The 26,328-nt window shown below is 37.9% G+C and overlaps 1 protein-coding gene across 3 annotated transcripts in view; it reads right to left on the reverse strand.

Moving 5' to 3' along the window:
• The window catches only part of LOC106036018 (dynein axonemal heavy chain 5-like), a 151,916-nt gene that overhangs the window by 12,600 nt on the left and 112,988 nt on the right, over positions 1–26,328 (reverse strand). For 2 of the 3 annotated variants that reach the window (XM_066992676.1, XM_066992678.1), the window contains exons 67-73: positions 25,470–25,741; positions 23,344–23,508; positions 20,730–20,997; positions 15,841–15,962; positions 14,336–14,683; positions 10,800–10,988; positions 2,809–2,941 (exon numbers count right to left, since the gene is read on the reverse strand). In XM_066992676.1, coding sequence (XP_066848777.1) covers positions 2,809–2,941; positions 10,800–10,988; positions 14,336–14,683; positions 15,841–15,962; positions 20,730–20,997; positions 23,344–23,508; positions 25,470–25,741 — 1,497 coding nt within the window. Of the gene's footprint in view, positions 1–2,807; positions 2,942–3,791; positions 4,033–10,799; positions 10,989–14,335; positions 14,684–15,840; positions 15,963–20,729; positions 20,998–23,343; positions 23,509–25,469; positions 25,742–26,328 lie in introns of those variants that run through there. The other variant, XR_010829567.1, reaches the window with a different exon arrangement.

Consider the following 26,328-nt stretch of genomic DNA (forward strand, 5'->3'; position numbering starts at 1 on the left):
GGTGCCATCAAAACACTTACCACTCCTACTTCAGTGCATGGAGGAACAAGAAGACCTCCCCCACCCCGATCTCACAAATAGGCAGCATGCAGTTCCCCCCTACTCAAAGAAACTGCACCAGAGACTAGGAGTAACTGAATGGGTCGTTACTGTTCACTGCAGTTAAAGACACTGTCTTCATTAGTGGCAGAGGTGGTCTGAAGTGCCTACTCCCCGTTAAACAGCTACGGTATTAGTATCCTCTGCCAGAGGCAGGTACCCTTCCACAGAAGAAGGGCAAGGCATGTACACAGGAACCGCATAGCTTGTATATTGCTCTGCAATTGCAGTCACCTTCTGCCAGGGGCTCAAGATCTGCTGTTCATACCCCTTTAGGATCTAGAGTTTTGGTTCAACCCCCATGTCTTACTACTCCCCAGATGAAAAGATGAGAAAACAGCTCCTTCCTCCTGTCTAAAAATATTTCTTTATTTGCAACATAGTCTCTCTTTAGGTCACTTGAGAGGACAGTCATCATTGCCGTGTTCTGATTTATGTGGAACTGTATTATACCAACTGTGAAATAAATCGTGGGCAATCAATAAGTAATTAAAACAGAACTAATGGCTGGGACATAACTGAGAGTACAAAGTGCGGCTCCAATCTAATTATTACAATTTGATCCAAACAAAAAGTCTCTCTCTGGGCTGCAAAGTTTATTGGTGGAGATGCAGGCTTGGGCATGGTTGCCAACAAATACATTGGGCACATGCTGAGCATCCTCACCCCTCCTAAATGCTGAACACTGCTTAATCTGCCCTCCAGATAGAGGAACAAGGCTGGCTCTGCTAATTCCCTCAACATCTCTCATGTTCAGCTGCACACAGGCTGTCACTAAGGGGGGCTTTACATAATCTCAGATAAAACTCAGTGATCAAAAGCAAGATGACGAAGTCCTTCTATTCACATCCAACCTGCAGAATCAAATATTCAGAACTCCTTTCACAGAGCTACTCAACAGATGAAGATAGAAGCTATAATCTAAAGCACAATATTTGTTTGAAAATTCAGACTGGCTATAAGCAGCTCTGCTCAAGCCTTAATGGGTTCGTGAAGCCAGAGCCAGATGTATGACAAAGGCAGATGTCAAAATTCGCACAACCTGTTTGAGCAGACAGATTGGTTTATCTCACTGTAAAGAAAGAGCAGCACAAGAGATGACTTGAGGCTCCAATTGACTAGTTTGGGGAGAAAATCTATTGTGAGAAAGCTTGGTGTTTTCCTCGTTGCTGAGGCAAGAGAAGGTGCCTAAATTTTCTTTCCCTCCCCTAATTAACTCACCACCACACGCATCTGATGCATCATGAATCTGCCAGAAGCCATTAATTGGTATTGTTAACTATACATCCCATTTTGTTTTCAGAGCAATTTTTCACTATATTTAACTTCCCTGTCCCTAAGAAAATTATTGTGTTTTAGAGGATTGCACAAAAGTTACAGCATTAACTTGATTAAGCACCTGGTAGAGGACTGTGCCCACCGTCCAACTGAATACTAAGTGCAAATAAATTATGTTACTCATCCACCCCTCCGCATAATATTGTACATTTTGAGATTTAAAATATATCTGTCATGATCAAGGAAAGATTAATTCTTTCTTGGATAGAAATCATTATTCTAATTTACTTGAAAAGGGACGCTACGCACATACACAAGGGAACTTTCCTCTCAATTTTGAAACAGAGAGTAATTGGTTCTAGCTCGGAAAATGCAAGCAAGGCAAATCACAGTACTGCCATCACCCATAACAGAAGGGACTAGTTTTCAGGCACTCTGACCTTCTCCCTGTTGGGACAGTTTGCTGTCTTTCAGGTATTTTCTGCCTCTCTGCTGGAGAAGAGCAGACTTGGGTAAGATCTTAACCAGTGGAACTCTGCCTGCTTCATTTTCATTTATCGTTAATTCTTCTTAATTCAAGAAGCTTGGCTGAGCAACATTATAGGATATTTCAACAGAGGAGCAAAATAGAAAGTGAAAACCAAAAGCAGGCAGTAACATCATCATTTCTTCTTTTCCCTCATTCCTTTTCTGATCAAATTTTCCATCTGTTTCTAGTCACCTTCTCTCTAGATTTGTATTAAATACATTCACCATTGCTCACTTTCAGCCAAATATTCCTGTCTCTGAGAGAGACAGAGTGCTGTTGCCTGCCTCCTGTGATGGCTAAAAGCAGAACCCTGTCATTCCCTTTTCACTGGCACTCCTACTCACTTCAGATTCCATTTAGAGACATCCCATTTCGTATAACCAGTTTCATGAACATTGCAAATCTCATCTTAGAGTCTTTACCACCTGGCCTGATCACCCTGTCTCTCAATTACTTAGCAGCAACACTTCTACCTTCTTCTGTATCATTATGTCTCGGCTTAATTTCATAAATGACTCTGGCACATGACCTGTGGACCTCATCACACAATTCAACTCCCCTGAGCTCTGTAGAGATCCTAGAGTGAATCACAGAAGTGCAGTCATGCTGTGGAACATAGCGAACTGCAATACTGGAGCACATGCAGACAGAATAAATTAAGGTGAAATGTCCCTAGAGATGGAGTCAGGAGGCTATTAAGGTTATAATAAGCAGTAATATGACAAAGAGATGGAAAAAGAGTAAAAGGCTGGCAGGGAGAGAAAGTGAAAGAGGGAAGAGGGAGAAAGAGGGAGAAAGGGAGGGAAGGAGGGAAAAATATATATTTAATTACAGGGCACGAGTAGCCTTTAGTAGTAAAAGAAGGCATCTTATATAGTGTCATTCTTCATATTGCTACTTACCATCTATAGCCAATTTGAGATCAGTCAGTGTTGTTCGAACTCTTGATATAACATGTTGCATGCGGTCAATTTCTTGACGGAGAAATATATTCATGGGTTGAATAGCTCCCATCTTTTGAAGTTGGGCTTTCACCTAAACAAGAATAATGAAAATACATACTACTGTGCAGTAATTTTTGAAAGCAAAAGGTTGTTTTTCAATTGTATCCCACCGTTCTTGAAAAAAAAGGAACTTTTTTTTTTCTTGAAAAAAAAGGAAATTTTATGCAACAGATAGCCAGGCAAGTCCTGGGCTAACTGTAAGGTTTAGCACAGTGTAACTCATCAGCTCACCAAAAGGAGCTGCTCCATCATTCTAAGGAAGGAAAGTTCCCTCTTTTGGAAGGGACCAGCAGTTCCTTCTGTCCCTGCTAGGCCACAGTGTCTTAGAACTTAAAAAAAAAAAAATCATCACATGTAATATAAAAGCATGTTTTATGATAACTTCTTCATATTTCCAAATTGTGCTATGTGAGCTTTCTCACCTCTTCTTGGCCTGCAGAGTTGAAATGATGCTACAAATGGACTTTAACTTAACAAGCAGAATGATATATAAAAAAAAACAGAATATGTAAAACTGCTACATCCAATATCATGTGACTCACTCATAAGACAATATGTCTTACCAGAGAGAGGCAGTTGCCAGGAATAATATGGGTGCCACACTGTTACACCAGTATGTGTGCCATTTTGTGGGTGGAATCTCACAGATTTCTTAATTTTCAAAGACAGTAGTTTCACACATACTTACCAGAGAACATTCTCAAAAATGAATTAGTTGTCTATATTACTTAAGGACATGTCAAAGCTAAAGTAGCCAAAGCATCCCTTCTCTTACTTTAGCATATCATGCAGATACACTACGATTCAGGTATATACGGTATGCTTCATGTTTATCAAAGATGACTGTATACATTAATGCATGAGAGAGGATTTAGTAGTACCTGCAGAAATCATGGTGCCTACAGCTCAAATAGTATAATGTTTTTTACAGAAATCCTGTCTGTAACGCTTTCCAGTGTTTTTCACTCCTGCTATAACTCAGCTTTCAGAAAGCCAATGGTCTTCTGTCTGTACTCGCTGCCACTCAGCCCCACGCCTCATCCTTCATACTGAAGCAGCATGAACCCTGATCTTTACCATAGTCACTCCATTATTTTGCAGGTGAAGCTCTGCAGGGTGACTCTGGAACCAAAGAGAGATCTCAAACAGCAAAAATAAGATAAGAAATCCAGATACTCACGTGGCCATCAGAAGATAACTGACCGATAGAATCAGTTTGCTAGAGTAATTTAAGAGCTTATTTTGAGCTTACTAACAAAAGATGATGAAGAAAGAGCTAGAAGGTCTATTACTTTCAAAGAACAGAACATCATTGGAATTCTACTGCAGCCAAGGAGAAACTGCAAAATTTGGCATAACAAGTGCTATTTCATCAAGGCCAGAAGTCCACCGGATTTTGCTTTGTGTTTTCCCAGATGCATGATTGTATCTGGGAACGTACAGTCATGCATCTGGGAGAACACAGCACACACTACTACGCATACAATGCATTATATACTCACAGGAAAAGTTACTACGGCGTATCTTATTATTACACCAAATAGCACATCTCTGCAAGATAAATATAGTAGTTGAGTAGTTATAACTGCTAGTATAAATGAGTAAATGCTTTGACAATTTCTGTTTTGCAAGTTTCAACTTCAAGCCCAATAAAATACATTTTTTTTAACTTTATATGTTATTCTCCTTGGGAGACAGTTATCAGCAAGGTTATTCATTATATTTTAATCACAAAGACCTATGAGTTTGCCAGACAAAATGTCTGAGAAATAGGTGCCAGCCAATTATGCTAATACTTTGCAGTCTGACAGTTCATTTTGGAGACTGAGTTAATGTGTTTCTTCCTGTAAAAGAGAAAAACTACTAAAATCACTATCATGAGATTAGACCTCAGACAATAAACTTATTTTGGGTAGTTTACACAATGAAGTATTACCATTTTTTTCAGACAAAATTCAGGGAAAACTGCTTTCTGAAAATTTCACAGGAACTGATAATTCTCCCTCTCACCGAAAAAGTTTATTTTTTTTTCCAGAATACTTACAAGACTAGCATGACACTAATAAGAAAGGGATTATACAGAATACAGTTTATGCATTTTGTTCTCTAAATAAGAAATATACTTTATTCTAGTCTGCAGAGCATGTGTTCATTTTGGGCATAATGTAGAGTACAATTTTTTTCTGTCTGAGGAAAAATTGTATGAAACACCTTGTTATGGAAGTTATTTTCCAAAATGTTGCTATTTCTGAAACTTCAAAGAGAAGATAAAATAAACATTCTAAAATATTACTACAGTGATAACTGCACAGTTTAACTAATGAATTCTCAGAATTAAAAAATCCCTCTGTTTTTTTTTCTTTCATGTACCTATAGAACTATCTGTAATGTTTTGAATCATAGAGTGAACAAATTATGCAGATATTTGTTAATCCATCCTAGATATGTTCACAGCACTCAGCCTGGAGGACCAAGCATAATCAGATATAAAAACTGAAATAATGACATATTTCCCACCTTGTTGTATACAAATCAATCCTGATCTGCAGTGAGATTTACTAGGTGTAAGATAGTGCCTTTCTTGGAAACCTTGCTGTTAAGATTAGTTTTAAATACCAGCTATGAGGCATGATTGACTGTTTTGTATTAGAATTCTTATCAAGCAATCAGATGACTTACTGCCAGTGCTGTATTTATTATGACATGAAGAGATGGATCCTGACTGACAGGGAAAAAAAATCAAAGACAAAACTCACTAACCAAAATAGCCTTTCTGAGATTAATATACTAATTCCATAAAGCCCACTTACAACATCTCCTTCTCAACAGGAAAGCAGCTGTCAGCTAACATAAAACAAGGTGATTTAAAGAAAGAAGGAAATAAAATCATAATCTTAATAACTCTGCCTGCATGATTTTGCAATGCGTATTTCTACTGTATGAGACTCCTCTATACACATTTCTTATCTGTCCTCAGGTCACCACCTGCTCTGCCACTGCATACTGTATAGGACATTCAGCAGAAAAGCAGTTGCCGAACTCATACTGTTGTAGTAACTGCATATCATTTTGAGTAAATGCTATAATTTTCATTTAGGCCCACCCACTTGCTATGCCCTTTGTCAGCAGAAATGGGAAGTGAGTCATTCTGCAAGGTGGCATTTTTCTCCCCATGTCAGAGGTCTGAATAAGAAAGACAAGCTCGGGGCACGTCCAAGCAAAGCTCTTCAAATGGTGTCAAAGACCACTTCCCTGTTGTATAGAAGGAAGCTGGCAGTGAAATATGAGGAAAATAGCTGAAGATCTAGACCTGGATGACCACCATATCTGATAGGGTTGGTAACTAAACCAAAGACACCTTACAAAGCATCTGCATTAGTGTTTCACTTCAGATGAGCAATGTTTTGCACTTTTTGTGGCAAAAATACTGCACTGAAAAGTAGACTCCATGCATAGCATACAAACTGGAGTCACTTCAAATTAAACTAACCCAAAAGGCATGCTTCAGTGAGTCTAACATACACCAGCCACTAACAGGAATTCAGTCTACAGACCTAGGCTAAAGTTAGACCAAACTAAATACCCCAATAAAAAACTTAATGCAGGCCTGGGTCCTCAGATGAACTCCAACCACCATGCAATACTAGCTAATACTTGCTAGTCACAAGTCTTAGTGGAGGATAAGGCAAAATCAATAGTACAAAAACATTTAAGGAATAAAACACTGCTATTTGGGTTAAAAGCCAATAAAGTGCAGGATCTTTGGAATGTCTCCATGTCTATTCCCTAGTAAGCTGGTTTTCAAGCTACAAATGCTTTCTTTATAAACCTTTGCGTGCAACAGGCTGACATTTACCCTTGCATCTATCCTCATTCACATGGACTGACTGGACCTAATCATTTTACCACTGATCTCTTTGTTACCTGTAAGGCAAAATCCAGAAGCAAACGTGGTTATAAAGGCAGAACCCTCATCTTGCCTCTGCCTTTGGACGAAAAAAAACGAAGACAATTTTAGGTCAGGAAGAAGGTTTATTTTGCTTTTGCATCACCTGTATCAAATTGGAGTCTGCTAAAGCATGCAAAAGTGACTTGTTTACTGTCTTTTGGGTGGACATTTGGTCAGTTATTTGACTGGTGAAAGGAAGAATTACAAGAACAAATCAACAAAGGAAGAATGTATCATGCATATCAAAGGCTAATAATTGAGATATTGAGGACTTTGTGCGACATCCTGGATTTCACAATGTGTCAAGAGAAAGTACAATCCAGAGCTCTCAATGTCTGCACACAATTAGTTTCAGTATCATCCATCCCTAACCTAGTCTGTTGGGGTTTTCACTGCAAAAAAAATTCGCTGCACACTTTCTCAGTGGAGTCACAAGAACTGGACAAAGATAGCAGAGGCACCTACCACTTTCCCTGAAGAGTGATTTATATTAATTACTTTCATTTGTTTCCTGATTCTTCCATTTGTTTCTTCATTCCTTTTCTCCACTGACAGTATAACTGGATTTCTGAAGACTACCACATAGTGGCCCTTCTGGAGCACAATTCTGTTAAAAGCAGACCCAAGTGGTACTGCTAGGACTACTAAACATTTTTCTTTCTACTGCTCTTATCCAATAAGGCATGCAAAAGAACTCTTTTTGACACATTCCATCAGTCTCTTACAATGTAGTAGATTAGTTTTAGTTGTTTCAGGATTTTTAAACCAATCTAGTAGGTAATAATGCCCTGAATACAAGTAATAATGTCCTGAATAACCAAATGTTGACTTAAATTGATAAACAATAGAACTTATTCTCTTTTTTTCAGATATCACATAAAGAATTCACATAATTCATTTCACTCCTTATACCTGTAAGCTTAATTTCACTTGGCTCCTTTGCTTATTATATTCTAGATTCTGCTAACTTCTGCTTTTCCCTCTGAGAACATCTGAAATCTCTCCCTTCTTTTCTGCTCAGACTAGTGAAAGTATTGGTTATATGTTAGTGAACTTTTTTTTTTCCTTTTGGTATTTTAGACATTCTCTTTTTGTCAGTTTATGCAAACTGTCATTTAAAAATTTAGATTTATTTACAATTGACCTCTCCACCCTTTCTAAGAGATTGCAGAATAACAGAACTTAAATTCAGATGAGAACCATCTTTGATTTTTTGCTTATTGTGTAGAAATGGCCACACTGCCGGCACCATAAACAAATGCAACAAAGAGATGGAACTGGGCACTAATGGGAGAAAAAGGAAATCCTCTTCTGACAAAGAAAGGGTTATTGAAGACCCAAACAAGTTCTAAGATATAGAGAATGATAGAAAAGGTAAATCCATTAGGCAAAATGAGAAGGAAATATTGAAGAACCAAAAACTGCAAGAAATAATGTCAAATTTCATAACACTGCAGAAGCAGAATCTAAACCTACAATGCGGCTGACACAATCAAAGAGTTGTACGGAGGAGCAAATTACTATCAAAATAAACTGTTAGAAAATGGCCACAAGATGTTCTGTAGATACTTAGAGCAAAGGAATCGCTACCGTGATACAGAAACTGATAGTAATTTTTGGATGGTGGAAAAGTACCGTGTTGTCCATCAGTAATATGAACTAAAGAAACAGGATGTAAATAGAGTGGTGTGATTAATCAAAGTGCAATTCACAGATCAAGATGCACAAAGTCTGAGAAAATTGGAAATCACAAGGAAGAGGTAGTATCTACACTTAGTGGAAAGAAAATGAAACAAAATTGCATCCTGAACTCAGAATATATTTACAAGAAATACAGGGGGAAAAGTAGATCCAACAGGACATCCTCTGACTCTGCCTGTTAGAAGAAATGGGAGGGAGCTTTGGGGGGCATGATGCTAAAGCATTAATATTTAATATTTGCTTGTCTAGTACCAATGTGAATATCATTACTTGAATCATAAGAGAAAAGCTGTCAAACAAATTGAAGCAAGAGGTTTCCTCGAAGCTCAGAGAAGATGTCAGAGAAGCAGTACAGAAGCAAAGAGCTATCTAATTGTGAGAATCATTATATAGATGATTGCTTATGAGAAAATAAAATCATGCATGTACGCTTGGCAGATCATGAGAAAGATAATAGCTTGTCGTATTACTGGATGACAAAATGGCAATGAAAATAATTGGTGGTGATTTTTTATTACCATCACTTGGGAAAGTACGTATTGTACCAAAATACAGTGCTAAAATGGAGACAAGTTAAGAGTACAGGCTTGAGCTTTCAGAAGACACCCTCCAGACTCTTGGTCCTTCAGTACAGTCCCTGGCTCCATCACTGGTTGTCTGCAAAGCTAAGACAATTGAGGGAGTGACTGAAAAGGGGAGGCCTACTCTCCATTTTGTATGGATAACCTGAGTGAATGAAACTAAGAATGAATGAGAGTGAATGAGACCAAGATTAAGCAGAAGAAATCAAAAGTTCAGTACTGTTAGTGTCTTCTAAATATTACAAATTCTTCAGGAGGAAAAAGCTTGGCAATTTAACAAAGGAATGAAGAAATAGTTCTTTGGAGGATTTGGGAAACATCTTGGAAACAATATCTCAAAAGATATATTACAAATATGCCAAAACTATACATGCTACACAGGTATTCAATATTCTATCTCTATTGCAAATTGAAAAAAAAAAAAGAACTGAATAAAACTAGAAATTAGTTCAGTGAAACATCTTTAACATCTTTACTCCAATACGAAGGATAAGAGAAAAGGACTGACAACAATCCGAAGTGCAGACTATAAGTACAGATTCAAAGTGCAAATTATTAAATATATTAAATCAATAATTAAGAGTTAATAATCACTATAAATTTATTTAGTATTTAACATATTTGATGATTTATTTATTACTAAATAACTGTGAAAACTAGAAAACTGACTTAATTCCAAAACAAGCTCTACAATAAATGATTAATATACTCCCATTGGGAAATACTCAGTAAGCATGTGAGAGAAAAGGGATACACAAGCAGGAATGGCTGGAAAAATAACTATATAGAGAAAGGTGCTAGGAAAGCTCATAAAGGAAAAGCTGCAAATTTAAAGTAGCTTGCCAAGAGGGAAATGAAAAGAGAAGTTCTGAGCTGAATTAGTCAGTGATTTATACAAGACATTAAATCTAAGATGAATGGTAGAACAGAATATGAGAAATAATGCCAGGGCCCCAGGACTACTGTTCATACCCTAAGTGGACATTGCAGTTTGTGCAGAAAACACAGTATAACAAAACAAGCTGTAATACTGCATACTGGGCAGTCTACAAGAAGCATGGACTGCAAGCAGGGGAAAAAGCATTATCAGTAGAAACGGTTGTAAATAATAAAATCATGGAAAGGGGGAGTTTCAAGAGTTACTGTTCAGGAAACACGTGGTAATACACCAGATCCACACTTACAAAATGATGAAAGAGTACTTTGTGCTGGAGTTTTTCATTTAATAAGACTGTTAATTGAAAATGTGAGAAAATATTGACAAATACATCTGTTATGGCTCAAACAAAAAAAAAAAAGGGCAGTGATAAAAAACACTATTCATAATGGTGGTATCCTAATAAAAGTAGGTAAATTGGAAGGTATAACTGCTGGTATCCTCCTCTAAGCTACTGAGGAGGGAGAGGACCTTCTGAAGTCTCCAGTGGCTATTCTGAGTCAAGGTAACTCACTAAGTGGACTATGGTATTTGCAATATATGTTTCTGATGTAGGAATTATTTAGATGATAAACCAAAACAGACTTCTGAAGCACTATGCATAATTTTAGGAGGTTTTTAAAACGTGTCATTTAAATTCAAGAAAGAAGCACAATAAAACGCATAAAACATGAATATGCATACATACATAAAACATCTGTATCTCTAAAGCAGCACATACCTCATGAGGGTTATAATCTGGAGGTAACTTCTCCAGCATCTCATCAGCAAGACGTTGCACCACTGCTTCTCGGGTTTCCCCTCCTCCAGTGCTGCTGTCTTTGGGCTGGATGCTTACTATTGTACTCAATGTCTCGTTAGCCAGGTTAGTCTGGTAAGTTATATCTGCATTAGGGTGAAGTCCAAATACCTTAAAGAAAAAGGGAAAAAAATAGGAAAAAATTGCAATTTTCCTTTTAAAAATTTATCACTGAAAGAACCCATGAATACAGATAAACAAGGAAGAAAATCTACAGCTCTATAACATAATAGACAGGAACAGGTCAGTGGAAGTCCACCCATTTAACCGGACAAGAACCAAGCCCAAATTATACAGAAACATTAACACAGGTTGCATCTACAACTGCATTTTCATTCAAACGATGAGTGTGGTTTTGATCTGATCTTCTGATTGTTATCACAAAGCAGGCTTTGGATCATGCTGCACACAGACTGATTCCTTTCCACTGGATGAGACTAGAGCTTGTTGGAAACATGTCGTATGCAGACACTGACCCCTTACCACTAACTTCTCTCTACAGATCTACTACTATTGTACCTGCTCGAGTAGATGTCCCTAACAATCAGACCAACTGCCAATTCTAATACATTTTGTTTCACTCAGTCTCTTAGGCTTATATAGCATGAAGCACAGTGAATAGAACACTGCCCACATTTGAAGTACTCAGAGATTTTATCACTGGTGATAATATTTAGGATATTTTATGTTTTGTGCTATTTTCGGTTTAAGTCCTCCATTCCTTACTTCTCCTTCTTTTGAAACTGAATTATTTTATTGAAGATACATCTAGCAGAGAATTACTGCAAAGCTGCCCTTTGTTTAAATGATAATAGCTTTCTCAGAAACCTCTGCTGAAATATCAGCAAGTCTTTGATTGTCAGGTGGATTGCAACTTTCATCCAGGAGGAATTGGACTGTAACTTATTTCACAAGCTCTCACTGAATTATAGCTATTAATTATCTCTAACAAACTTTGAACCACTGATCCAACAATGAGGAATGCTTACCCCCAAACTGAGCACCAATGCCAAGCAATTTTCTGTCTCATGTTATGTGGTTTTGTATATTAGAATTAGCATATTCTAAGAAGATACTCCTACTAATCAATATTTACACACTTTGAGTACAGAACAAAAAGGGCCATGTGCAGTATTTTTGTTTGTAAATCTAGAAACTTAAAGGCAAGGGATATAAGTGGCTGCACTTGTGTCAAAGCTAGCAAAGCTGATATACACAATCTGTGGATCTGACCCTTACACCACAGCACAAAGAACACAGTGCAGACCTACTATTGGCTGTGAGAGAATGTGGGACAAAAACTAGCACAGAATTAGATTCCAAGCAGGATTTAACATGTTTTACAGACAGCAGTTACCTCAACCTGTATACTTAGAGCTGTAAAAAGTGAAAATATCAATGCATTTTATTGCTTTCATATTCTATCATCACGTGATGACATACACATTTGAAGATACACTCTTTTCTGCTTGTGCTCTTGCAGAATAAGGGCTTGTTTGTTTTTGTTGCAGATTTTGTGGCAATGCTGTAGCCTGAGTTAGAAATACAAAAAAAGATCTTCTATCGTGAATGTAAATTGCAGTGCTAGACCAAGGGCTAATTTCATAACTGGGGTAATATTGACAAAGACAGGGATGTTACACTTTGAAAAAAATCTCTGCTGCTAGGTGTTCATGCAAGTGATATATGATCACAGAAACCAGAGAAGTAAAACAATGGGCGGAGCAGTGTCCTGGAGGTCCTGTAAATTAATCAAGGAGCCCAATTTCTCATTCCCTGTGAACCAAAATCTCTGCAAATTTTGATTAAAAAAGTGACATTGGATTCTGTCTTTCAGTTGTTTTTTTTCAGCCTGATAAATCCTCAAAACCAATTGCTAATGCTCTATGCCCCTGTGAAATCAAAGTCATTTTCAAAGGGATTGCTGAGTTCAATCACCCTCTTCAGAAGTCAGTGTTTATTCTGATCAGAGGTTGAAATCTCTTCAAAAGAGCAAGGATACAGCAATCAGACTTATTCAATCTTTCCTTCTCAACAAAAAGTGGAAAGGGGAGGAAACAAAGATACACTGTTTTGACTAGCACAATATCCTTTGTGGAACAAAGACAACTGAGAGCTTAAAAGGTTAAAGGTTGCCATGAGCAATTTTGACAGATTTTAGAAGACAGAAGAAAGTAGACATGTTCTTTCTAACTTGTGAAAATGTGAAGGAGAAATACATGTTTGCTTTCTTGGACTTCATCCTATTCACATAAAAGTCAATGGTAAAAGGTGCATCTTTATCAGCACAAATGCCCTTGCATCTGCTTTCACTACCTTCAGAGATTCAAACCTTGAAAAATTTGTTTTATGAGCATGGAATCTTCTCAGCCTCTTACCCAGTACATTATCAGTAGCAGAAATTCATTTTTTTTCTATTCAGTCCTGTCTATTTAATTTTAATAGAAATTACCCATAAAGGCATTTATCAACTTAACATCAATGAGACAGAAACCCATAACATTCACTTCTATTTCAATTTTAACTGACTTCAACACCTGTAACTGTATTAGTGGGAATAGGAAGTTGCAATCCTCCAGTGAATGTGACCACTTCAGTATACACACACTGGGTCATGTAAAAATGTTTGCAACCAGGAGCTACCCTGCACCTTACTCCATCAATTCATGACAACATCCATCTCTCCCAGTCCTCATAACAGAATAATGTCCTAAGTATAACTTGTAAAATGAGACTATACGGACTTTTTATTCATTAATTCTTTCTACTCATGTCTGCTCTATCCCATGCAGAGTCACAAAATCAAGTTCAGCTTGGAAAGAACCTGTCAAGGTCATCTAATCCAAACCACATGTTCAAACAGCTCAGCTAGAGCAGGCTGTCCAGAATGGTGCCCACTTGGGTTTTTGAACATGTTCAAAGATTGCAACTTCACAACCTCTCAGGTAAACCTGTGCCAGCACTTGGCCACCCTCACTGTGTTCTCCTGTGGTCAGACTGAATTTCCTGGTTTTTAATTTACACCCATTGCCTATTGTCCTTTCACTGGACACCACTGAAAAGAGTCTGGCTCTGTCTTCTTTACACCCTCCCAACAGGTATTTATACATATTTATAAGATCTCCCCATGACCCTTCTCTTCTGCAGGCTAAAGGGTCCCAGCTGTCTCAGCCTTTCCTCATATGAAAGATGCTCCAGTCCCTTTATCAGCTTCACAGCCATCTGCTGGACTCACTCTAGTAAGTCTGTATCTTGCCCAACAGGACCAGGGCACATGAATGTGAGACTTCTTCTAAGTGTCTGAACATCTACTTCATCTTCCTGCTTAGCAGATATTTAATAGACACCCACTACAAAAGTACCCCTACTGATCTGCCTGCTAATTCCGCCTGTACACTCATGGCTCTGGAAAACAATTTTTTCTGATAAAAACTCTTTAATACTTCAAATTATTTTACCTCAGGTGTATCAATCACTGGCAATTGCTCTATGTACTGGAGATAGTCTTCAACTGTTTTCCCTTTTGGAATAATATAATCTTTGTAGAAACAAAATTTGTCACTAAACATATGCTCTCCAAACCATACTCTTGCAAATGTATTCAGCAGTGCTTTGTCAAGGTCATCAGTTACGCGGCCACCGTACTGTACTTCCCCAAGCATATAGCGAACGCAGCTCCAGTTCACTCCACGTTTAATGTCCATGTCATCCAAATGATTCTGAACAAATTGCACACTGGCTGTGAAGTCTGCCTGATTAAATTCATAAGGAATATTCCAGCCCAGTGGACCAAACTTTCTTCTTTCCTGTAAGACAGACAGAATTAAAGGTAAAAGGCAGATACTAATTCTGGAGAAAAGACTGAGTGCAGAAAAATACATGAAATATGCTGGGCTGTATTCCACCACCAAAAAAAAAAAAAAAAAAATCACTTAATGCATACAAGGCCAAATGCTTGATTAATTATCTAGTACTTAAATATTTCTTCATTTATTATCATCAGTAGACAGAGATGAGCAAAAAAAGAGGAATATAAACATTTTCACAGAGAAAATACCCTCTTTTTTAAGTGCAGTGAATCTGTGAGTCTAGAACTGTATTTTTTTAATTTCAAAAATGAAGGTGCTGTTTTAGGAAAGGATGTCCAAAATCCATCAGCCATGACTATTTTTTGTGGTTCTTTTATGGACATTCATACCAGTGAAGCCCCTGCACGTGCAGACAGAAAAAGCTGCTTCATTTAGAGATGCAGCTAGCAGTATGTGGATATTAGAGCAGTATCTAATATTCTTAATTACCTCCAAAAAGATGATCCAAAGGCAAGCACACCACAGGCTGCCACTTGGACCACAATGGATCAGAGCATGGATGCCATAAAATTAAATTAACTAGGTAACAAACATAAACTAAGGATGCTGAAAAATCTGTCAAGAGAACAATGAAAAGTTGTGGTTAATCCATCAAGCACTTTCTTTAATAGAACTCCTGAACAGCAAGACCCAGAACCATCTTCCACCTTCATTTCCTCCTGTAGGTTTCAGTGAAGGAAGGATTTATATTTACCTCGTCACCCCTTCTCATTTTGAAAGCAGTAGTTTCTAGACTAGGGTCTTCCTCTCCAAGCTGTAAATTTCTTTAATGTGCTTTTATGGTTTAAAGTGTTAGTACAAACCAGTTAGTTAAAAGATAGATCACACAGTCATGCCCAAAGACTTTAACAGAAGAGTAATCTAACTGTTAATTGGTTGACTGTCCTTTTTGACTCTGAAATACCATCCCTGTTGGAGGGACAAGAACAACATGTGCAGACAGGTGCAGTAATAGAGGCGTGTTTTCTTTCTTATTCTGTTTATATTAATTTGCCAATATAGGCTTTACATATAGATATGTTTTTCATTACTAACATATTAATTAACAAATGAAACGTGGCTTCATGACAGAAGAATAAGAAACAATTTGAAACCTGAACAGTTGTGTGAAGAAATGCTACAGCATATAGCAGTGGTTTCCACTGTGGCATGTTGCTCACTTCTAGGTGATCCTGAGTAATAGCAGAGTATGTTCGTTTTAAGCTAGCTTTCACACCTGGAAAATAAGTATAAAAATGTTATATATTAGCAAAAAAATGTATGGAATTGATAACTCCAACTTCTGCTAAGGAGGATTCACTCCTCCAATTTACATTATTATCTTATATATAGCTATATATAGCTTCAAATAATCCCTCTGAATCAATTATCTGTTCAGCTGGTCATACCAGGCAAAGTTCAACTACATTTTGTTTCATGTAGAAGATGACAGACCGGAGTTTATATTAAATTCTGGAATCCAGAAGGAATTGCACTTAAGTAACCATATTCCAAATGTCAGCAGTAACAACTGAATAATAAACATAACTATTCAACGACTGACAAAGACACCTAACATGTCAAATGAAACTGCACATCTAGTAGTCTGTATTTCAATATTTACATATAAAATGAAATTTGGTTCTACCAAAGATAATTTATTTAGATTCCATTCCTACAGCAATCTCAAAATTCTGTATGCAGCTTCTTAAACTGGCACCAAGTAGATGAGGTAAGATCCTAAATTCATAGTGGAAATATTAATACTTGGGGAGGTTTGTTGGAGCACTGAAGCTTCATATACCGGGAACAGATTCAGGCAGATGTTACTGACAAAATTTCAGCTTCCATGGAATATGTAAATAGCAGATGCTTTCTGGCAGTGTTACTGAAGCATAGTCTCTCCATTGCCAGACAACACCAAGCGTGAGTTACTCACGCCAGGTCTGTCTTATGATACCTTCCACCTAATAAGCTTAACACAAGACTAAAAAGATAGATTTCAAGTGCAGTAAATAGAATGGCCAAGTCACTGTACTTCTTGTGATACAAGAGGAGACTTTTTGCTTCTTTCCTATTTCACAAAGATCCTGCAGAACAATATTCAAGGAAACACATTTTCAACATATTATTAGAATAAAGCTCCAGAATCAAGAGGAATTCATCAAGCAAAGAATCTTATCACATCATGTTACCAGTGTAGCAGGACAGTATCAGAACACTAAAACTGTTTATATTTAATCTTGACTTAAATTTTACCCCAGGCATATTTCTGTTATTAAGAGCAAGTTGTAAATAAGCTATAGTATGGATTAGAACACTGCTTCTTGGCATTATAGGGTGTTGTCATTTGATAGATTTGATTTGTGATTTGAATGATAAGGAGGGATCACAGTGCAACTAAAATAAAATAATGAATAAAAAAGGGTGAATAAAAAAGGCTGAATAAAAAAGGGTGGAAGAGAAGAGAAAGAGGTAAGAAATTTTTATCAGGAGACTGCTCTTGAAGGTGAAGTATATACACGGAAAGTGTCTTCTACAGCAATCAAACACTGTAGAAATCTTACTAAAGTGCAAAGGAGGATGAATACTGAAAGTAAGAGTTTTAAATGACTGAGGGATTAAATTTGACCTTGGATAAAAATTCTCAGCTCCTACAGACTTCATTAACTGAAATCAGTGGTAAAACACACATATAAATGAAGGGCAAATTAATGTGTTACAGTCAAAAATGAGAGAGTTAAAAGAGTGTCAGACTTAAGGATTTCTTTCTGCCAGAGTCCAAAATACAAATACAGCCTTCCCTCATCATACACAATGAGCAGACATAAGGCAGTATAGTAAAGTTTCTTCTATAAATACATAAATGACATCTGCAGATAGCAACATAATTTGGGTAAGAGAGCGGCAGTCAACAGCAGGACAGCAATAGGTTACAGACTACTTAAAAAAACTGGCTGTTTCGTATCACACAGAATCACACCAAACAGGTGAGGCAAGGAAGGAGCCTCTGGTGGTCACCTTCCCCAACACCCCTTCTCAAAGCTGGATCAACTCCAGCTGATCATTCAGCACCTTATCTAGGTGGGTTTTGAAGATGGAGCCTCTAAAACTCTCTGCACAAGCTGTTCCAGTATTTGACCACCCTCACACTGGGTTAATTATTTTTCTAATGCTGAACTGGAATTTCCTGGCTTTCCACTTAAGTCCATCGCCTTTCCTTCTTTCACTTGGCACCGATGTCTTGCAGTTTTCCTTACTCCTTCCCATCATGCATTTATATGCAATGATAAGATGCCTCCTGACCCTTCTCTCCTCAAAGTTAAACAATCATAACTCCCTCAGCCTTTCCTTATCTGCTCCAATCCCTTCAGTATCTTTGTGGCGCCTCACTGACCTTATTCCAGTATGTCCATGTTTTTCTTGTGCTGGGAAGGCCAAACCTGGAGAGACCACTTCAGGTATTCTCTCAGCATGGGCTGAGTAGAGAAGTATCACCTCCCACCACCTTCCAGAAATGATCTCCTTAATGCAGCCCAGGGTGCTGCAGGCCATCTTTGCTCCAAGGGCATATTGCTGGCCCATGTTCCACTTGATGTCCATCAGGAGCTCCAGGCCCTTTTATGCAAAGCTGCTTTAGCAGCTGGTCAGCCCCATTGTGTGCGGTTGTATGGATTTCTTTCTCCCCAGGCGGAGTACTTGGCATTTCTCTGTGTTGAGTTCAGCAGATTCCTGTCAGCCCATTTCTCCAGCCTGTCAAGCTCCCACTGAACAACAACATGACCATCTGGTGTATCAACCCCTTCTTCCCACTTTGTCTCATCTATAAACTTGCTGAGGCTGCACTCTTTCCCATTGTCCAGGTTATTAATTAAAAGTATAAACATTTTATTTTAAGCATTTATATATATATATAAATTACATATTAAATTTTAAACATTTAAATAATTTAAAACATTGTTGACCCTAATATTGATCCCTAGGGTACATCACTAGTGACTGCTCTCCAGCTGGATTTGTGCAGCTGACCAAAACCCTTTGAGCTTGGCATTTCATACAGTTATCAGTCTACTTCATTGTCCAGTTACGTAATCCCTACTTCATTAGTGTGTCTGTAAGGTTGTTATGGGAAGCCGTGTCAAAAGCCTTTTTCAAGTCAAGATAAAAAACACTGTTTGCTGTCCCTCATCCATTAAACCAATCACCTCATCATAGAATGCCAGCAGGTTGCCTACTAGTTTCAAAGATTAGTAAGTAATCAATGGCTTACAGTTTTCTGGCAGCCAGAAAAAGAGGAAAAGTACACCAGGAACAGATATTGTTCAGTATGTTCATCAGTTTCTTGAATAAGGAGATAAAGGGCAACCTCAACAAATTTGCAGACAATACTAAAATAGAAAGAGTAGCTGATATACCAAATGGCAGAGCAGCAGTCCAGAGGAATCTGTATAAAGTTGAAGACTTGGCCAACAGAACCTGCATGAAGTTCAACAACAACTGTGGCAGACTAACTCCATGCACTTGCACAAGCTGGGATCCAACTGGCCGAGTCCTACTGGTAAGCACCTCAGGGTTATTGCAGATGCCAGGATGACTACAAGACAAAATAGCACTCTCCTAGCCAATAAGACAAACCAGATAGTAGGCAGCCTTAGAAGGAGCATAGCCAGAAGATTAAAGGAAGTTCTTATCACTTTTTCCTTAGCACTGGTCAGGCTTCCCCTCAGACACAACATCCACTTTCGGCATACAAGAGAAATGGGAGAAGCCTATAAATGTGGTGGGGTGCTGAAAGTGCATGACCTACAAAAATAGGTATGCAAAAAACAGCTTAAACTGTGAACACTGAAAAGCTGCAGATAACTATGTGTACATATGTGGGACAGTGACAGTCCAAAACTGAAATTTTAAACTCTAAAGCATAAACCTTTTACTTGGCAGCTGTAACTGGTACAGGCTACAAAAATTGGCTGAGTCAGAATGATGTAAGTCACAACTACCAGTCAGGAGGCTGATCACACATTGTGCCTCTGTTCATAGACTATTACAGTTAGGAAAACTGAAGACTTTACAGTGCAGAAAAGCACAAAAAGAACATGCTAGCCAAAGAAAACATCCCAGAAGTAGGTCAAGGTCCCAGAGATGGAGGAGACATATGAAGACAAATATCAGAGGATGCCCAGGGACCTTGGCCAGTAATGTTCAAGACTGGTAGCTGCATGCAGCTACACAGCATGAAACCAGCATGCCTTCCTGCTGACTTTCTCTCTGACCTTCCTGGACCAGCTGTGATATCTGTGATGGGAAGGGAAGTCAAGACCAAATTAGTGCAATGCTGTGTGGCTGTGGGAGCATGAAAAAGTGTCTAAAATAATCATGTTGCCTAAAAGCCCTAATTTCACTGGTTCTTAAGTAAACCCCAGTATCCAGATCTACCATGGTTTATTATTTACTGTCTTGCAGTGACAGAGGCTAAGGGGTGATTCAGTAGCTACTCACAAATACTTGAAGGACAGTAACAAAGATGCTGGGATCAGACTCTTCTCAGCAGTGCCAGATGACATAACAAGATGCAACAGCCACAGCTACATACTGCAACTAGGAAGGGTTAGGTTGAATGTTCAGAAGAGCCCTTCCATTTCCTTACCCAGTAGAGCATAGGATCAGTTCTTCTCTGCATCTTTGGCTGGGTTTAACAGGATGGCATGAAAAGAGTGATGGCATGCACTAAGCATGCACTAAAGGACCGCTGACATGATCCACAGGGTCTACCCAAACAACAAAATCACTATCAATTTCTGTTACAAAACAAATCCATTTTCTCCCTGAAAGGGTCATGCTTTATACATTGCAAGAGTGACTAACATAGTGCTGTACTTAGCTAATGAAACAACAGAGAATAAAGACTAAAACATTGCACAGATTACAGTGATACAGAGGAGAAATAAAATCAAGCTCCCCCCCCCCCCAGCTTAGACCCCTCCAAAAAAGCATGTTTTCCTACCTTGAGGTGGTTCATTAGTAAATTTGATAGATGACTGCAAAAGATTAATAGGAAACTCTGGGTGAGCCTCTGTAGTGATCCAGGTCCTGAAACCTTCATTCATAGTTTCTGTTGTGGTGATGGTGTCCATTAATTCACTAAGAAACTCTAAGCCAAGGTGGCAGTTCTGTAGAAGAAGCCATCCTCCGTCTTGCATGCACTGATTTAACAGGCGCCTTGCATGGACTTCTTGGCCCTGACCCATTGAAATGGCACGACAGGGAATGTTCTGGAAGGAAAAAAGAAAGCTTTTTTTTTTTTCTTATTTTTTTTTATCGTAGCGGATTAGCCACATGATTTACTGCTTCTGTAAGCCAGTATGTAGTGACACTGTGCCACAAAGAAAACCTCTCAAATCAGTGGAGATTAGTTATACTAAAACAGAGTAAGCAAAAGAGTACAAAGCTCCAAGTGCAGTCATTCAGAAAAACAGAAGATGAAAAAAGCCCTCAAAAGGGGATCTGAAAAAGACAAACTGATCAGGTTGCTATCAGGACCATACAAGTCCAAGGGTAATATGCAGGCAAAACTCCCTCTTCTTTATAGTTCTTACTGTTCTTGTTAAATAAGCAGTCCCCTGGCTTAGGTTGGCTGCCTGATTCCCAACAGGGAAAAAACAGAATTGTCAAGCCCAGTTGAGTATATTAGTCCATATACATTGTAGGTACAGATGAAGCTGTGGGCAAAGAACTGATGAAAAGACAGAGTTGAGTTTCATGGACAGTTTCCTGCTCCAGACCTAGAGCTGACTATCTCTTCTGCTGTGAGCCATGAGCTGCATAAAGACCTATCAATCTGGGCCTATCTTCAACTAGCTAAAAGCTGCAAAAGTTAACTTTAAGTTTTCCTTCTAGGAACTCTCTGTTGCTGTGAAACCAAAAAGAAAGAAAGTCAGACAGTCCTAAACAGTGTGGATGAGGCTGTGAGAGAGAAAGCTTAACCATATGAACACAAGCTGGCAGGTCACTTGACCTTACAGTCAGAGAACAGGCCCTGACCTGATTTTATTTAATAGTATAAATGCAGCTACTGCATATGATCCTCCACATCCTGGCAAAAGATTTAAGAAGAAGAAAACACCAAAGATCAGAAAAGCTATATCCTTCTCTCAGATCAGTGAAAACTGAAAATGCAGCTAAAAGAAGAGAAGCTAAATAACCTGAAAGAAGCAAAGCTGAATAAGCTGTGGAGTTGGCCATGTGCTGAAGGAGCAAAAACTTTATCTGTTCTAAGGAGAAGTATCTGAGTATAGCTAGCACTTCTCTAAGTCAGACACTACAACTACCCCTGCAGACTGCATAGATATTCAGCTGGTTCAGTATTGCCTAACAAAGCATATGCTCATAACTTGCTCTTCTCAGCAATGTTACCTCTCAAATGTACAATCAGTAGATGTTATAGAAACATCAAGAGAAGGAAAAAATATTTTTTCATTATGGATTGTCCTCATTTTACTCCTTCTGAAATAATTGAAATAATATCAAAATATCTGCCTACAGAATATTTCTGTAAATAGTGAATTGAGACCAACATATGTGTCATCTTAATGCACCATGCAGATGAAAATACTATAATTTTAGTTACCTCAACTGTCCCAGACAGGTCTGCTGAAGGTCCCAAAACTAAGAAACAAACTGTATAATAATTAAAATATGTGTTTTTAATAATGTTATAATGCTAGATAAGATTAATTTCATTTTAATTCAGAGTGTTGAATTCCAGCAGGGGCAGAAATTCATAGGGGGCAGAAATCCAGCTAGTTTTAAGACAGTTTGCCTGCTTTATAAAGAAGTCTATATAGCTCAGTAGTCACAAATACTGTTTCAATTTCTTGTGGAGACATCCGAACAATAAAATGTTAGGGTGAAAAATACATTCTTGTCATGAATTTGAACATTGCCAACTGCAAATGATTGATTTATATTGCTAATATATTTAGGGGTGCCATTAGTACGCCATGCATGAATAAACCAGGTAATCTCTTTGGCACCTTTGCAGCCTGACTTCTTGTTGTTCTATACACTCTTCCTTAAAACATGAAAGTATTTTAAAACTACTCACTGCAATATACTTTTGGAATGACAGCAAAACCTGATTTTTTTTAACAGTCAGCTGCAGAGCACCTTCTATCTTTGAGCACTTTCCTAAACTAACTAAGGTCTAGCTTAAGATTTGACGGAATGGGAGAGTTTTGTTCCCCCAGTTGTAAGAATGACTAAGTGACTGGCTGACTTCAAGTGACTCTGTTAGGAGGTTAGCATCCTTTGCCCCCTTGTATGGCCAGTGGGATTGAAATACTCAGCTCTTGGACGCAAGTCAGAGTTACAGCTCAATCATGTACTCTGAAATGCTTTCAAAGGAGCCACTCTTTCTCTTTATTGATTACAGAAACTAATTCCTATTGGAGACAGTGTAAGGAACTACCTACGAGTCCATTTATGTTGATCGGCCAAACAGGTGACAGAAAACACTATCATAAAGCTGACACTCAAATTTGTATTCGTATTATAAGCCATGAAAGAAAATAGGAATCCAATCTGAACCAGCTAATGCATTTACATGGACTCAAGGATACCTTTGATTTTGCAAGACGTTCTATATTTTCAGTGGGGTCAGACCCCACTGATAAAAAGCATGTCAAAGGTGTTCGACAGTCACTTTCTGTCCACATTGCTTCCATCTCAAGAATAAATCCTTCTGCATATTTCATGCCCAGGGATTCTGCAATGTAGTGTCGAGCCTAAAAACAAACAAACAAACAAAAACACAAGTTACCAAAAAAAAAAATATCTATATATATATATAGATATATACACACTTTATTTTTTTATTTGCCAATAATCATTGATGTGGAATTTACCAATATCTACACACTGGATGACAAGAACTTTTTAAACTTTTATTTTCAACTTTAACAAAAGAAAAGTTACAGTCCTACAGGTTGCAACTATTGAAATTCTCAGGTAGCAAACTTCAAAGAAACAAAAGAATTCTGTTCACACAGCAGCCATTCTGTGAACTTTGTTGTTTGAGTATGCTAAATGTTTTTTTAAAAAGAACTACAGAAATCCATGCAAAATAGATCCACTGTTGGCGCTGAGGACAACCAAAATGTTGCTCCTGAATTACTGATTGCTAAAGCTTGGTAGAATGCTTATAGCAGCCCCATTCTTAGCTCTTCCATGAATGTATTGTTGGCACTGACTCTACAGGACAGCAGACTAGACAGATCTTTCAACTGACTCAGTTAGAGTCTTCCACAGATTTGCTGGAAATGCAAACAGAATTCTCCTGGCTGATGGTTACCCAATTCAAGTCCCACACTGAGTATCTGTTTCTACAGAATATAAACACAGCTCAGACTTTATACTTAAAGGTCTCAGTCTTCCTTATGCCTCTATTTTCCTCTTTGCACGGACATTTTGTAAAAGGATTTCTAAGCTATCCTGGTGTATAAAAGACTTTTCTGAGAGCCATGATTCTCCAACTGTGTGAACTACTAGCACAGATTCTGAGGAGCATTACAGAGAGAAACACCCAAGATCAAAGGGGACTGAGGAAGATGTCAGCTCCAAAAAAAAAATACATCAATCAATACACTTTCCACTATTAAGTGTGACTTCTGCCCTAGTTAAGAGAGGTAAAACCTTATAATGTTTGGGGAAAGTAGGAAAAGAAAGAAAGAAAATAATAACAAAATATATAATAACAAAAAGAAAGAAAGAAAAAAAATAATAAAAATATAATAATAAGAAGAAGAAAGAAAATAATAACAAAAAAGATCTCCTTTTTCCTCAACAATTAAAACAATTACACTTTTTGAAATTACTGTTCAGAGACATTCTGTCTCAAAGATGGTTGTTGCAAGACAATATAAGTATTGATGGATAAGCAGCAGCAGCTTTATTATTTTGGTCTGTTTAAATTGTGGTAAGTGGAGTTCCCATACTTCTTTCCTTTGCCAGCTACAGAATAGGAAGGGAAGAAGGATGGATCCCCCATGGAACTTGTTGAAGAAGAGTTCCCTGAAAAAAATGGTGTCCCCTAAATACAACATGGATGCTATCACAATGTCTAATGTGTAAAGTTGAGATATGGAAGAAAATCAGAAGTACTACTTTTCAGTACAGCTGAAGATTGAAAAAAAAAATTGAAAATAAGATATACTGATAGGTTCGAACATCTCATAAACCTATATGGAAAAGAAAATTGAAATATCTCATCCTGTTGAGAAACTGATATTCCATTACAGTTTCTCTTACTGTATCTGCAATGAGACAGTCTTAATTATTACTTCCTCAGCATGGAGCTACAGGTAAGTAAACAGTTCAGCTATTTTATTGCAACTGTCATCAACGTGAGCTGTTCTCTTTCCACTTCTTGTGTGAAGAAATAGGGATGCATCTTTTAATTCTCTGGACAAATGTAATTGCTTCACAAGTTTCATGGCTCCACTTAAGAAATACCACACAAAAAGACTGGCATTCTTACACATCAAGTACAATGTTTTGTTACAACTACATAAATTAAATATTTCTTTCATGTATATTAGAAGGACCTCAAAAATCTTTCTCATTTTCAAAATACTTCATTCTACAACAAATATTATGATAAAAACAAAGTCAGAGGACAGAAGTTTAGAACTAGTAGTTCTACAGGAGACACCATATAGCATAAACACTGTATGAAAGCTTATCTTACTTGGGCAACAGTATGATCAGGGCACCAGCTACGGACAAGGAGCAGTTTACGGAATTGATCCAGTAAGCTGTCATACCCATCAGGAATAACAGCTTTTTCAGGTGCTTCTGCATCGAACCAAGCTTTCCAAGCCTTCTCATTCCTAACAACTTGCACCAGAAGCTGACTAAAAGGGCCCAAGCTAGACAACTGCACAAGGTTGAGCCATGTCACATCAAGGATCCACTTTTTTGGTTTTGGTTCCACGGAATTCAGATCCAAACTGGCACCTCCTGCAAAGCAAAAAAGCATCGTATAGGAAAAAAAATAAAATTGATAAAAGAAAAAAATAACAAGTAATCAAAAATATTGATTTTTGTTATTTAGGGAGTAAAAATCTTTGCAAACCAAGACATGGAGATCTATGGTGTGCATAAAGGAATTATTTAACAAAGACGGATTGGGGTCATAAATGATGAATGGTCTCAGTGCCTCCCGAAGTTGATATCCCAGTATTTTTTGAGCTTCTTTTTATCCATCTGTAGAGTTGGAGTAATACTTTCCCAGCAGAAAGATTACTCAAACCCAAGCATTCAGACCAGATGTGGAAATGACCTATGGTTAGCCCAGTCTCCCTTCATCTAAACTACAGAACAAGAAAGCACACCATGCACCCATTTCCAGAACTGTGTAACTTCAACAACCTCTCAGCTCACACACCACTCCAGCACTGTGCCCATTTGCACCTCTTATGCAGCCGAGCCACAGCTGAATATTAAACTGGTGTTCGCAAAACAAGCTGATATATTTAGATGGCAAGTACCCTGTCGAACTTATGTTGGTATGTGATTGTGCTTATCTTGGAGACAGTGAAATCCAC

This window comes from Anser cygnoides, chromosome 2, assembly GCF_040182565.1.
Source record: "Anser cygnoides isolate HZ-2024a breed goose chromosome 2, Taihu_goose_T2T_genome, whole genome shotgun sequence".
Lineage (NCBI taxonomy): Eukaryota > Metazoa > Chordata > Aves > Anseriformes > Anatidae > Anser > Anser cygnoides.